Genomic DNA, 16,146 nt, shown 5'->3' on the forward strand with positions numbered 1-16,146 from the left:
ACTTGGAGTCAGACACTTTCTAACTCTGTGACTTTGGGCAAATTATTTAGTTTCCCTGACTGTGCTTCCTCATCACTAAAATGGGGATAAGACCCACCCTGCAGAGCTGAATGCACCTGAATATCTCGATCACTCAGTGATTATATATTTATCAATAACAATTAGTATATTTTTTATATCTGCCTACTGATATACCTCATTTAACATTGTCTTGTTACTTTACCTATGTTTAGCTTTTTACCTATTTATGTATTTTTCCTGCTAACTATATGTGGCTATGATTTTGTCTTTGAATATCCCAAAACACAACTTAAACATTCTTGGTTCTCAAAATATTCATTCATTGATTTATTCATTGGCTTCTATTTATGTCTGAATGTGCTGGGTGCTGAGAACACAAAGATGGATGAGACACATCTTTGACTTGAATAGTTTGTAACTTAATACTGTGGGGAGATTTTCAAAGCTGTGTGGGGAGATGTGAATCTGTGCATTTGCTTCGTTGATTGAATAATTTTTCTTTTCTTATAAATCACTGTCAATTAAACTTTGTCAGCAGCAAGAACTATCTAGGGAGTGACTAGTAGGTACTTCCCCAGCCAAACCCTTGCTAAAAAACAGGCATATTTTATGATGGCTAAGACTCTTAGTCTATAGGCACTAAGTTGTTGGCTTAGGACATTACTTAGCTGAACATCTGACTAAGACACTTCTGGAAAAAGGAGGCTAAATGCACTGGTTCAGAAGAAAGAATGTGTGTATCTCCTTTGTCAATTCAAGTCATCAGTGCCAAAAGCCTGGGAATTCACTAAAAAAAACACAGATAGTTTTTGGGCTTTTAAGTTCTATATAGGATATATGTTTAATTGATCATTAAACTTGAAATTGTTAAAGTTTATAAATAGTAAAATTGTTCAGTTAAACACACTTTTGAATGTTATTAAAATAATTTTAATTCCTTTATTCAGAGAAAGTTGTTTCTTTAAAAAAAAAAAAAAGAAGCAAATACTATACCCCATTCACTTTAATTTGAAATATGCTCTGAATGGGAAAGAAAAAAAGAAAGCCCTATTCACCTTACATCCTCTTTGAGGAAAATATATTTGCAATACATACCTCAAAGTGTTAATATCCCTAATGTGAAAGAAGCCTACAAATTGATAAGAAAATGATGAAAATCATGATACAAAATTTGACAAATGATAAGACTGGGCAATTCACAGAAAAGGAAATTCATTGGTGAAGGGAAAGCAAATGAAAACGAGATGCAATCTTCATCCTTTAATTGGAAAATATTTATTAAAAAATCCAGTGTTGGTAAGAATGTAGAGAAAGGTGTCCTCATATATTGCTGGTGGAAGTATTGAATTAATTATAGAATATCTGTAAGTTTAAATATTATGCAACTATTAAAAATAATGTTAGGATAGTATTCACCAATCTAGAGAGATAACTAAGATTATTGTAAAAAAGCAAATTTTTGAGTAATGTGAATAGGATGTATTCTTAAAAGCCATGCTCTATCTATACATCTAATGTATCTTATATAACATATATAAACATCCTTTTTCTGTTAGATGTTTATATTAACAAGGAGGAAAGTAGGGAAGGACATAGCCTTGATGTTACCATGGGTTACATTAGGAAGTTGAAATGAAGACCTTTTTTCCATCTTTGTTTAATTTTGTTACTTTTTAATTAAAAAAATTGATGAGGATTTAAATAAAGAGTCAGTTGTGTATTTAAATGAATTTTAGAGCTCATAGGTATTTGCCTGTGGAAATTTTTGGTTTATAATTTCAGCGTTAATTACTGTAATACTAATGAAAATGTAAGACTTTATTATTTCAAGTGAGGGAAAAAAAGGTTATTACAAAAGTGTCCAGATTGATATTTAACTATTTAGATGACTCCTCTATAAGCCAACTGGAAAAAGCACACCACGTCATCAATAAGGCAGGCATAGTTCTCGAAATTTCCTTTTCCTTAATTGGCTGTTTGTTAATATGCTTCAATCCTTTAAGCCAGTATTCCATTCCAGATTACAAATCCTCTTTCTCTCCAAGGAAAATCAGTTCTTTTTTTTTTTTAAAAATTTCTTATTGGTGTTCAATTTGTCAACATACAGAATAACACCCAGTGCTCATCCCATCAAGTGCCCATCTTAAAGTGCACTTCTAGAAACGGTCTACTTTTCTACTTCTCCTTTGGACATGTAATTTAATTCTAAACTAACAGGATTAGATCAAGCACCACATAGATATTTACTGAGCATCTTCACTGTGCTGGAATTTAAGCACCTAGACATGCTTTTTTTAGGGTGGGTATTTTCTCTTTACTCAAGACATTTACTTCTTTCAGTTTTATGGATGACTACAGTTTTTCACCAATTTCTAGGACACACCTATTTCTCAATTTAAGATCTCCGTAATCAGATTCTTGAAAATGACAGTATGCTATGGTTTAATTGTTAGCATCATGTTTTAGAGGTAAAGAAAAAAAGCTATGTCTTATAATGGGGGGCACTTAGATTTAATGAGATACTGTAAATATGGGGGAAATGGAGCAAGCAGAGTATATTCAGCATACTGGACTTGATCAAGTCATTAAGCCCAAGTGATGTGGGACAGAGAGGAAAAAGAGCAAGAGGAGAAGGGGCAGTAAGGTAGTATTGTCCAAGTGAGAATTTTCCTCTGCCTGTGCCAGAACTCTAGGAAATGGTGGTCATTTAAACAAGAAAGGAAGATTTGGGAATAGGCTAGTAATCTGAATGTGGAGTCTTGTCTCCTTTACTGTTTTCTCTGTTGCATAGGAGAAAACTCAGTGACGATGTGACACAGACCAGTCTTTAGAAAAGGAGAATGTAAAGGAGCAAGTAGGGAATCTTAGAGGAAATTTCTTTTTCTTAGAGGAAATTTTAAAAGGAAAACTTGTAAATCAAAGTTATCTTGAAAATTATTTGATAGTCTTATGGAATCAATGTTTATTCAGTGGAGTGTATCACATTGAGGCATTTTAATATATTAACTGGTGATAAGTTAAAATTACTCTATAGAAAATGTCAAGCTGTATATCAATTCACTTGCAATAAACAGTGACAAAATTAATATTCATATTTCTTTTCTAAAGGTTTTATTTAAATTCCAGTTAACATACAGTGTACTAGTAGTTTCAGATGTACAATATGGTGATTCAACACCTCCATACATCACCCGGTGCTCATCACAAGTGTCCTCCTCCATCGCCATCACCTATTTTACCCATCCCCCCACCCACTTCCCCTCATATTTCCTTTATTATGAATATTGTATAAGTTACTTTAGGGTAGAGTAGTGTCTCCATCAGTTTGTTGCTTTATGTCTTGGCCGGTTTCAAATTCCTGGGATGGGTTTTCATTTAATGCCAATACTTTCATTAGGGAAAACCTTTTGGAATGTACTTAACAGAATTAAAAAGCTTCCATTCACTTACTTGAACTCCAAAAGGTTCATTTCATGGCGATAATCTCCCTGGACCATCTTTAAATTTGAGATTTGCTCAGAACTGGAAGCCTCAATCTTTCCTAAGAGCTGCATTACCTAATGAAAGTAAAAAGGGAGCTTTTGTGTGTGTGTGAAGAAAATCACTAGCACTTACATTAATTATACACTATTCCTAAAAGAGCCAAGAAACAAACTTGAGCCTAAAGCACATTTGCATTTGAAAATGATTTTTCCTAAAGGAATCATTCAATAGTTACAGAACCATCTTCAGAGAAAGAATTATAGGGAAGTTCCATTCTGTTGTCTATTTGTCTATAATATTCTTTTTGATAATAGGCTACCTAGTGATATAACAAAAACATAATATTGATACTAGTTTACTAAATTTGTTAATTTTAATTATTTCTTCATTTTTTCCCCCAATACGGTATACCACCATATATCCTCTATTACCATTATAGGCTTAATGCACATTGGATGGCCAATGGTAAACATTCACCAAATGTTTATTGAGTAAATGTTTAGGGGGATCCCTGGGGGGCTCAGTGGTTGAGCGCCTGCCTTCGGCCCAGGGTGTGATCCTGGAGTCCCGGGATCGAGTCCCACATCGGGCTCCTTGTATGGAGCTTGCTTCTCCCTCTGCCTGTGTCTCTGCCTCCCTTTCTCTCTCTGTTTCTCCTGAATAAATAAGATCTTTAATTTACAAAAATGTTTAAACCACAATTAATTAGGCTCTGAGGAAAACACATGAGTGGTTTAAGATTAGGCCTCAGGAATTTCCAGAGAAGAGTCGGACATGAGCACAAGTGAATTCCAAGCTAAATGACTTTAGGGCATATAAAAATAGGAGAAAACAAGTTCCATTTCTGGAAGTTAGGAGTGCCTTCCACAAAGCCAGAAACATTGAGGAAGTTCCTTTAGGTAAAAGGATTGAATTGGAAAATAAAACAGAATTGCAGCATATAATCATGCCTAAACTAATCACTGTCCAGAGGAATGAAACTACATGACAGGTTTTGGCCAAACAGAATTCAACTGCTGAAACAGTCACATGGAGGACAGAGGGAAGTCAACAAAATCTAAGTTCTCAAAGAGATGAATAACAAAAGGGCTTGAATAGGTACCTGTTGGGTGGACAACCAATAGCTCATGAATGGCTATTTAAAGGAGACACACTTAAAACAGGCTATTTAGAGGAGTTACACTTCAAAGAATTGTTAACAAGTAATAGGCAAATATATCCCTGGCAAAAGCAAAGGAAAAGAAAGCTGGTAGTATAATATTGTTAGATAAAATGTTATTTGAGGCAAATTATGTTAAATGGGACAAAGATGGTCATTTTTACAGAGGAAGACTAGCATCCACAGTGAAAAGAGTTTTGAACCTTTATTTACATTATATATTGAACTAAAAAGTAACAGGTCAAATAAGTAAAATATAAACAAAGGTATAGGAAGAAATGAAAAAAATATAGTTTATTTAGTAGATTTATACACCAAACAATCTAACTTGCAAACAGCAAGAAACACTCATTCTTTCCCAGAGCCTAGTGAGCATTTGCAACGACCAAGCAGACATAAGACTATAAAGAACTCAGATTAAGGGCACATGGGTGGCTCAGTTGGTTAAATGTCAGACTCTTGATTTCAGATCAGGTCATGATCTCAGGGTTGTGAGATCAAGCCCAGTGGGCTCCCTCTCTCTCTTCCTCTGGCCCTGCCCCCCACCCCTAAAAAACAAACCAAAAATTCAGATTATTCCACAAAGCAGGAAAAGCACAGATTATGACTCTAACCACACTGAATGAAAACTAAAAATAGGAAAAGTACAAAGAAACAAAAAATTCTAACCATTTGAGTAAAGTAACCTCCTTTAATTCTGTTAATTCCAGTGTTTTACATGGAAATGTGCCTCTCAGGTCTCCTACTTAGAGGAACATCATTGGCGAAGAGCCCTTACCACTGTGTTTAAGATGTATCACCATGTGTGGGTACCATGTTCCCATTAGTTGCTCCCAGCCAGCATCTGAATAGTATTTATTTGATGAGTGACTTTGGTTCAAAAAATTTGGTGAAACTGATAGAATGGCTGGCTCAGACTTTACTCTTCTGTCTCTCCACAGGAGTCAGGCCTATTTTATAATCTGAAGGCTTTCTCCATCTCCTCCAAGAACCTCCCCATTTTCCTTCACATTTTTTTCCCTCAATTAATTTCTTCCTTAAAAAAATTAATTTACTTTAGAGAGAGAGAGAAAGAGTGGGAGGAGGGGCAGAGAGAGAAAGAATCTTCAAGCAGACTCCCCATTGAGTACAGAGACCTCTGTGGTGCTTGATCCCATGACCCATGAAATCATGACCTGAGCCAAAATCCAGAGTTGGACACCTAACCCACTGAGTCATCCAGGCAGCCCTCCCGCATCCCCCCCTTCCCCTGCCCGCACACACCCAGTTAATCTCCTGCACATCAATTCCTTTATGGAATTTGCTTCTCAAAGGATTAATACAAGTGTCAAAGAATGACTCAACTCTGCAATTACAATTTACTTAGGAAAGGATAGTAAGAACATTGTATATCAATAGGACACAGCCATATCCATAATCAGAGGTAAATTTGTGGCATTAAATGTTTCTATAATTATATAAGACAGAATAAAGCTATGTAAACCATTCATTTCACAAGGTTAAAAAGAATAACAAACCTAACCAGGGGAAAGCAGAATGAAGAAATTGACAAATTGTGATAAATGGAATTGCTCCTTTAAGAAAGAAGTGGATTGCTCTAATCCCTGGGACCTGTGGATATGATATGTTAGAGGGCCAAAGGGATTTGCAGCTCTAATTAAGGTTACAGACCTTGAAACAGGGAGATAAATCCTGTTTTTGCAATTGGGCCCAATTCAATCACATGGGCCTCTAAAAGCCAAGCACTCTCTCCCACCTAGAGTCAGAGAGATTTGAAGCATAATATGGACTTAGCCTGTTACTGGAGAGAGGCCACATGGAAAACATGAGAAAGAAAGCTGGCAGCTGGGGGACCATCAGTCTCAAACTGACAGCCAGCAAGAACCACAGTCACACAACTGCAAGAAACTGAATTTGACCAAAAACTTGAATGAGTCTGGTGGAGGACTAATTCCCAGAGCTGCCTCAAAGAAACACAGCCCTACTGATACCTCGATTTCTGTCTTGTGAGACATTAAGTAGGTGATCTGCTCTAGCTTTGACCTGTGGAAACTTATTAGATGATATACTTATGTTGCTATAAACCACTAAGTGGGTAGTAATTTGTTATGGCAGCAATAGGAAACTAATACATAAATATTAAAAATTAATAAGCAAGAAAAACAAGAAAAAATTATAGGATTGATATGTAAAGCCAAGAGGTAATTTCTTTGAGAAGGTAATAAAGTTTTTCTCAGTCTAAACATAAAATGTATAGATATTAAAATTAGGAATAAAAAAGATAGAGTAGTCATAAGTATGAGCCAAATAATAGTGAAAACATTCACAAATCTGAAAGCGGAATAATTCACAAATTAATAACTCACAAATAAAATAATTCACAAATAAAACATTCACAAATCTGAAAGCCAAATAATTATTGATTTTAATTCACCTCTCTCAATCCAAGACAAAATAGACCAAAGAATAAATAAGGATACAAAAGACCCAATCAATAAGCAATTTTTTAGGTATTGACTAAACGTTGTGCAGCCAAAATACAGAATATATTCTTTTAGAACATATGTAAAAATTTACCATACAGCCACCAAAAAACCCCTTAAAATATTCCAAAAACTGGTATATGTAACAAAAATTTCAATTATGATATAAAACTAAAAATGAATACCAGGACAACAAAAAGTCCTTAACTCAGAAAAAACAACAATCCCTCTTAAGATGTTCAGGCAAAGAAAAATACAATATGCAATTGGAGAATTTCTAGGAAATAATAATGAGAACATTATATCAACCCTAGGAGATAAGGGAAAGTAAATGAATGCTCAGGGAAAATTCATAGTAAAAAATGCTTATACCAGTAAAACAAAGGAAGATTACAAATATGGAGTTCAAAAAGTAAGAAAGTGAAGCAAAACAAACCACAGGAAAAGAAAAAAATATATACAAAAGCTTAAATTGCTAAGAACATATGGAAAGAACAAAATAGAAACAGAACTTATAAATACATAAAACGACTGGCTCATTGGAGAGCAACCAATACTGTTAAGGAAAAACTTACCCATGTAATCAAAGGGGGGAAAAACACAAATAAAATGGTGAGGGGGGGAAAACTATACAAAGAGGAAGGAATAAAAACAAAACTAGAAGTATTTTGCACAATTTTATGAAATTTAATTTCAAAATCTGGATGAAAAAGGTACTTTTTTCCAAAGAAAAATAAGTTACTAAAGCTGACCCTTGAAGAGATAGAACCTTTAAGTAGAACAATTTCCCAGAAAAAGCTGAGCAGAGATATCAAAGGTCTCTCCTTCCCATAAATCAATAGGCCCAGATGGCTTTGGAGGCAAAACTACCAAATCTTTAAAGTATAAATAATTGCAATGCTCTTTAAACTGTTTCAGAGCATAGAAAAAGAAGGGAAACTTCAAATTATTTGTATGAAGTAAGCAAAACATTGATTCTAAAATTTGAAAACGTTTGCACAGAGACTAATCTTGTTTATAAACATGGATGCAAACTTCTTAAAATAGCAAACAGTATCCAGCAGTACAACTTAAAAGAGTCATAATCAAGTGCAATTTATTTTTTTAAACAAGACTTAATAAGAAATATAGTAATACAAATAATTATGCTGGTATATTTAAGAGAAAACTCCCCTGATTATCTCAACAAATGCTGAAAAGGCATTTGACAAAATTCATAATTACTCTTTTTTTTTAATTTTTATTTATTTATGATAGTCACAGAGAGAGAGAGAGAGAGAGGCAGAGACACAGGCAGAGGGAGAAGCAGGCTCCATGCACCGGGAGCCTGATGTGGGATTCGATCCCGGGTCTCCAGGATCGCGCCCTGGGCCAAAGGTAGGCGCCAAACCGCTGCACCACCCAGGGATCCCCATAATTACTCTTGATTAAAAACAAAAACTTGATGACCACAGCTTTGTAGTACAACCTGAAATCTGGCATTGTGATGCCCCCAGCTATGGTTTTCTTTTTTAATATTCCCCTGGCTATTCAGGGTCTTTTCTCATTCCACACAAATCTTAAGATGATTTATTCCAACTCTCTGAAGAAAGTCCATGGTATTTTGATAGGGATTGCATTAAATATGTAAATTGCCCTGGGTAACATTGACATTTTCCCAATATTCTGCCAATCCATGAGCATGGAATATTTTTCCATCTCTTTGTGTCTTCCTCAATTTGTTTCAGAAGTGTTCTATAGTTTTTAGGATATAGATCCTTTACCTCTTTGGTTAGGTTTATTCCTAGGTATCTTACGCTTTTTGCGTGCAATTGTGAATGGGATTGACTCCTTAATTTCTCTTTCTTCAGTCTCATTGTTAGCACTGGGCATTTCTGTTAATGCCAGGAACAAGATCAGAATGACCACCATCCTTATGCTACTATTTATTTAATTACATAGTGGAGTTATTAAAGCAATTAGAACAGGGAGAGAAATTATGGATGTGGAAATGGGAAAAGAGGAGTAAAATTATTATTTAAAAATCATGTGATTATGTGCTTGGAAAACAACAACAAAAACAAGCTGAAAAATGTCTATAATCAAGAGGAGAATTTGCTAAATTAGTAAACCATAAAACTAATATGGCGTTCATTATATGCAACTAACAATTCGTGAGAAGACATAATGAAACATTATGATAAACTAAAAAGAAAAAAGATAACAAAATCCCAAAATACACTGAAGATGATGCATACATGAGGAAAATTTGAAACTACTCCTGATCGAAATAAGAGCAAACCTGCACAAATAGGAAGCATGCTATGTTCTTGGACTCAGCATTATGACTCTGTCAATTCTAAATTTATAAACTTAAGATGATTTCAATACAAATTAAAATTGAGTTTGTTGATTTGTTTGCTGGGACTAGACAGACTGATTTTAAAATCAAATGCAAAAACTAACAATTATCACCAAGAACAGGGAGAAAAGAAAGCAACAAAAGGGACTCACTGTACCAGGTATTAAAAGTACTGGGGTGCCTGGGTTGCTCATTCAGTTAAGAATCCGTCTCTTGGTTTCTGCTCAGGTCATGATCTCATGGGTAATGAGAAGTAGTTCTGCTTTTGGACTGCATGCTCAGCAGGGCATCTGCTCCAGATTCTCTCCTCTGCCCTTCCCCCCACTCATGCATGCTCTCTCTCTCTCTCACTCTAAAATAAATATTTTTTTAAATTAAAATACTATAAGGCCTCAGTGATTAAAATAACAAGGCATATTATTAGGAAAAACTCCAAATGGATCAAGAATTTAAATATAAACGGTAAAGCTATGAAAGTGCTAGAAGAAAACAGGAACAATTCTTTTAGGCCTCTGTATGTGGAATTTCTTTCTAAGTATGACTTAAAAGAAGCCTCAAAAGAAAAAACTGATAAAGTTAGCTACAAAGAGAGAATATAAGCATGCCAAAAGTCAAAAGACAGATGACAAACTGGGAATATGTATTTGCAGCTCTATCATAGTGAAAGGCTCGTCTCCATTACATATAAAGAGCTCCTAGAAATTGAGACAAAAAAGAAAAATAGAAAAACAATATGGAAATGCATAAAAAAGATGAACAGATAGCTTGTTAAAAAGAAATATAAATGGCTCTTGAAGGTATGAACCTCACTCACATTAAGAAAGACTAAGTGAAACCTAGAGATTATAGTTTTTTCCTATAAGAATGACAAAATTCAAAAGTCAACACTGTTGGTGAGGCAATGGGGATATATAGGACATTTTTCGTATTGCCAGGAGCTGTGCAATATGGTCAAAGCCCCACAGAGTGCAAATCATTCAAAATAATAAACATGTACTTTGACCCAGCAATCACACATCTGGGTGTTGATTCTACAAACACACCTATATACACATACACACACACAAACATAAATGCAAGGTTACACATTGCAGCATTGATTTGAAAGAGAAAAATATTGAAAATAGCCCAAATATCCATCTGTGAGACATTGGTAAAATGAGCTATTATGTAGACAGGAAAAGTATGCAGTTGTAAAAAAGAATGAGAAAGCTTTCCATGTACTAATATGGGTGATCTCCGGGATATATTTTAGTTAAGAAAAAGCAAGATAAAGACCTAAATGTACCCAGCAATTGCACTACTGGGGATTTACCCCAAAGATACAGATGCAGTGAAAGACTGAGACACCTGCACCCCAATGTTTATAGCAGCAGTGTCCACAATAACTATACTGTGGAAGGAGCCTCAGTGTCCATCGACAGATGAATGAATAAAGAAGATGTGGTTTATGTATACAATGGAATATTACTCAGCCATTAGAAAGGATGAATACCTACCATTTGCTTCGATGTGGATGGAACTGGAGGGTATTATGCTGAGTGAAGTAAGTCAATCGGAGAAGGACAAACAGTGTATGTTCTCATTCATTTGGGGAATATAAAAAATAGTGAAAGGGAATAAAGGGGAAAGGAGAGAAAATGAGTGGGAAATATCAGTGAGGGAGACAGAACATGAGAGACTCCTAACTCTGGGAAATGAACAAGGGGTCATGGAAAGGGAGGTGGGCGGGGGAACGGGGTGACTGGGTGACGGGCACTGAGGGGGGCACTTGACAGGATGAGCACTGGGTGTTTACTATATGTTGGCAAATTGAACTCCAATAAAAAATAAACAAAAAAATAAGTAAAGTGAAAGGATGAAAAAAAGATATTACCTATATTACCTCCAAATAGGAGTGGAAAAAAAAGAGACCTAAATGTGAGACAGGAATCCATCAAAATTCCATTCGAGAATACAGGCTGCAACCTCTTTGACCTCAGCTGTAGCAAATTCTTACTAGACACGTTACCAGAAGTAAGGGAACAAAGGCAAGAATAAAGTACTGAGACTTCATTAAGATAAAAAGCTTCTGCACATTGAAGAAAACAATCAACAAAACTCCAAGGCAGCATATGGAATGGGAGAATATATTTGTAAATGACATATCAGGTAAAGGGTTAGTATCCAAAAATGTATAAAGAGCTTATCGAACTCAATACTCAAAACCCCAAATAATCCAGCTAAGAAACGGGCAGAAGACATGAACAGGCATTTTTCCAAAGAAAACATCAGAAGAATAACAGACACATGAGAAGATGCTCAACATTGCTCATCAGGGGCTATAACTCAAAACCACAATGAGATACCACCTCACATCTGTCACAGTGGCTAACATTAGCAACACAGGAAACAAAAGGTGTTGGCAAGGATGCAGAGAAAGGGGAACCTTCTTGCACTGTTTGTGGGAATGCAAATTGGAACCCTGCTGGAAAACAGAATGGAAGTTCCTCAGAAAGTTAAAAATAGAACTACCCTATGACCCAGCAATTGCACTATTAGCCATTTACCCAAAGGAAACAAAATACAGATTTGAAGGAGCACATGCACCCTGTTTACAGCAGCATTATCAACAATAGCCAAACTACGGAGAGAGCCCAAATGTCCATTGACTGATGAATGAATAAAGATGTGTGTGTGTGTGTGTGTGTGTACACGCACATATATATATATACACACACACATATATGTATAGAACTTACCCATCAAAAAAGAATGAAATCTTGCCATTTGCAACAACATGGATGGAGCTAGAGTGTGTTATGCTAAGTGAAATAAGTTAGAGAAAGACAAATATATGGTTCAACTCATGTGGAATTTAAGAAAGAAAACAAACAGATGAATGTATGGGAAGGGCAGGGGAGGGAGGGAGAGAGGGCAATAAACCATAAAAGACTCTTAAGGAACAATCTGAGGGTTGACGGAGGGAGGTGGTGGGGGGGATAGGATAGATGGGTGAAGGGTATTAAGCATTGGGTGTTGTATGTACGTGATGAATCACTGAATTCTTCTCCAGAAACTAATATTGCACTGCATATTAACTGAGTAAAATTTATATTAAAAAAAATAAAATAGGTGCAGTATAGTAGTATATAAAATACTATCTCTTTTGTAAAAAGGAAATAAGATTATAGTTGCATTTGCTTGTATCTGCATAAGGGCATACTGAAAGAATCCTGAACAGAATAATAAAAATGGTTTTCATGAGGGAAACAAAGAATGTGATAATTGGTGACAGAGGTAGCCATGAAAATTCTCAGTGTACATTTTCTTTCTTTTAAAAGATGTATTTATTTGAGAGACAGTCATGGCACAGTGGGGGGCGGGGGAGGAAGAGGGAGTGGGAGAGAATCTCAAGCAGATTCCCTGGTGACTATGGAGCCCAACTTGGGGCTCAGTATCATGACCTTGAGATCATGACTCAAACCAAAATCAAGAGTTGGACACTTAACCAACTGAGCCACTCTGGCAACCCAAATTTTCTTATATAGTTTTGGTTTGTGAGCCATACATATCATATTATTACCTAAAAAAAAAAAATCCCAAAAACTAAGGAGAACTATAGTCAATGTCACTTTTGAACTTAGATGCAAAGTCAAATGCTGAATGATTACCCAGTGACTATATGGCAGAAAATGCATGAATGTTTCAGTATTGGGAAATGTATTGGCCTAGGACATTAGAAATCCAAAGAGGTAAGCAAGTGAATAAATAAAAACCCAAACCAAAAAAACAACTAATATGATGATTTAGGCATTTGTTGATGTCTACAAGGCAATTTATAAAGTTAAATATTCAGTCCTAATAAAAACTAAATACTAATAAAAACTAATGGAAGTAAGTAGAAATTGATACTTCCTTAGCATGGTTAAATATCAAGCCAGTGGCCAACAGCAAACAACAAAGATGTCCCCAGTACAATCAGAAACTGGAGAAGGTGCCCTCTATGACCTTTTCATAGTCCAACACATTTTATTTAACAGTGATCTGGAAGTTCTGGTCATGACCTTATGAAAAAAGTACTGAGGTTTTCAATCAGAAAACTGCAGATAAAGTGGTTATGATTTGTTGATATGAATGAATATTTTTTAAAAGACTTATTTGAGAGAGAGGGAGAGAGCACAAGCAGGGGGAGTGGCAGGCAGAGGGAGAGGGAGAAACAGACTCTCCACTGAGCAGGGAGCCTGAGGAGGGGCTCAATCCCCCTGGGATCATGACCTGAGCCAAAGGCAGATGCTCAACCATCTGAGCCACCCAGGTGCCCCATGACTGAATATATTGAAAAACAAAGAGAATCTACCAAAAAACTATTAGGACTTAGTTAGATGGGTGTGTAGGTGTGGGCAAGGTGAGTCCATAGGTGCTACAGTAAACTATGTGAAGCTTCTGCTTTTGATAAACTGACTCTATGAACAAATAATCAAACACTGAACTTTCATCTCCCCCAATTCCCAAAGGATTTCTTTCCACTTTGTTCTGCCCAAATGACTTCAGAGGAGATGTGCTTGTTATTACATAAGATATGCAAGAAAGTGGGGCGCCTGGGTGACTCAGTCAGTTAAGTGTCTGACTCTTGATCTTGGCTCAAGGTCATGATCTCAGGCTCTTGAGATTGAACCCCACACTCGACTCTGAACGGAGTGTGAAGCCTGCTTAAGATTCTCTCTCTCTCTCTCTCTCTCTCTCTCTCTCTCTCTCTTTCTCTCTCCCCCCAACCCCTGCCTCCTGCTCATGCTCTCTCTCTAAAATAAGTAAAGAAATAAATGCATAAAATTATGTGACAAAGAAGGACACAGAAGAATTCTCACTAGCTCCTTTAATTAAGCCATTGACTGGAAGATGAAAAAGGAGAGGGATTTCAGGCAGAAAAGAGCACAAATATTATGGAGGCCACACAACATCTTAGAGTTAGTAGGGACCTACCTGCAGGTTGTTTAGTATGACTGGGTGTGCAGGGTAAGCCAGGAAACATGGGGTGAACTGAAGAGACAAGCAGGGGGCCCATGTAGAGATGGCCTTTAAAACCAGGCCAATGGATTTGTACGTTATTTTGTGAGAGACATAACCTATTGTAGGGCTGTAACAGACTCAATTCGCATTTAGCTCACATCTTTAATAATCATAGCTTCCGTGACATATTGCTTTGCTTATAATCCTTGGTTCTACGATCCAAGGAAAACCCAGAGAGGAAGGGAATAACAGCAACAGTGGAATCAAGTAGCACAGGCTTACAGTGGGTAGCTGTGTTAGAACATGGGGGCGGGGGCGCTCATTAAATATTTATTAATTCAACTGACAGTGCCATATTTAATGGCACATTTTAATATGACAGTGTCATATTTAAACTCTTTTGAAGAAAAGAGCTCTTTTGAAAGATTACCATGTGACTAGGCATTTTGATAAGCTATAATGATCTGGCAATAACACATAAGGGAAGAGTTCCAATATTGGGATGCCTGGGTGGCTCAGTGGTTGAGCATCTACCTTTGGCTCAGGGCGTGATCCTGGGGTCCTGGGATCGAGGTCTGCATTTGGCTCCCTGTGCGGAGCCTGCTTCTCCCTCTGCCTGTGTCTCTCTGTCTCTCTCTCTGTGTCTCTCATGAATAAATAAAATCTTAAAAAAACAAAAAACAAGCAAAAATTTCCAAATAATTTCAGTTACCTTCATATCCAAGTTCTTAGAAACAGTTTCTAGGGCAGACATGAAATCTTGAATTGTTTTTTCAATTTTCCGGTGCTCGTGCCTGATAAAGTGAATGTCTCCAGAAAGTTTCACAATGCTGGAGTCACATCTAGCAGCAAGACGAAAATCGGTTGTGAGATCAATAGGCTCAAACACTTTTAATACTACAGTAGGATGTGTGCATTCACCTGATGATAAAAGTTCTAAAGTTCTTTGAATAATGAGTTAGTAGATGTAGAACCACTGCAGAAATCTTCATTTTTCTCTTCTTTTCCTGATGGGAGAGAAACCAGGTTGGAAAATGATACATTGACATCAAAGAACTGGGTTGGAGTAGATGAAGGCATGGGGAGAAAATGGGAGGGATTTTAGATTTTCAGTCTGATATATTTATTCAATCACAGGAGTTCCAGTAGATTTTAATGTTGGAAATACTCCCTGCTGCCTGTGGTGTAGGCAAAATTGAAACTTTTGCCTGTTCTATACTATATTCTGAAATCACTTTCCCCCATTTAGTCTCTTTCATTGATCTCAAGATTGTCATTTCTCCTCTGACTACAAAGAGTCCCAGGTCACCATCACCTTCCAACCCATCTTCAAAAAAACAATTCCCCTCCTCTTAGCCCCAATCAAAAATCCAGCTCCTTGAGTGGTCTCAGTCAAGAATGGTCTTATAATAGGATGAAAGCAATTCACACTAACATGTGAATGAAGTTTTGGCCCATAAAGTTGCATTTGTTTTCTTAAGGAAGGAATTCTAGTGAAATGGGGCTGGAGTTGAAGATTAAGCATCTTCCCAGCCTGTCAGGGAGCCCCACCCCACTATCACCACTCAAGGCTTCTCCTGGGAGACAACAGGTTACATATGGTATTATACTTTCAATGTAGTCCTATACGCATGAAAGATAGGTTGTAGGATGCTGTTCTTTATACAAAG

At 36.5% G+C, this 16,146-nt stretch overlaps 1 protein-coding gene across 2 annotated transcripts in view; it reads right to left on the minus strand.

The window, feature by feature from the left end:
• FAM81B (family with sequence similarity 81 member B) overlaps nucleotides 1–16,146 on the minus strand; it is a 50,742-nt gene that overhangs the window by 8,347 nt on the left and 26,249 nt on the right. For both annotated transcript variants that reach the window (XM_025993024.2, XM_072735210.1), the window contains exons 4-5: nucleotides 15,189–15,318; nucleotides 3,472–3,578 (exon numbers count right to left, since the gene is read on the minus strand). In XM_025993024.2, coding sequence (XP_025848809.2) covers nucleotides 3,472–3,578; nucleotides 15,189–15,318 — 237 coding nt within the window. The remainder of the gene's footprint in view (nucleotides 1–3,471; nucleotides 3,579–15,188; nucleotides 15,319–16,146) is intronic.

This window comes from Vulpes vulpes, chromosome 14 (genome assembly GCF_048418805.1).
Source record: "Vulpes vulpes isolate BD-2025 chromosome 14, VulVul3, whole genome shotgun sequence".
Lineage (NCBI taxonomy): Eukaryota > Metazoa > Chordata > Mammalia > Carnivora > Canidae > Vulpes > Vulpes vulpes.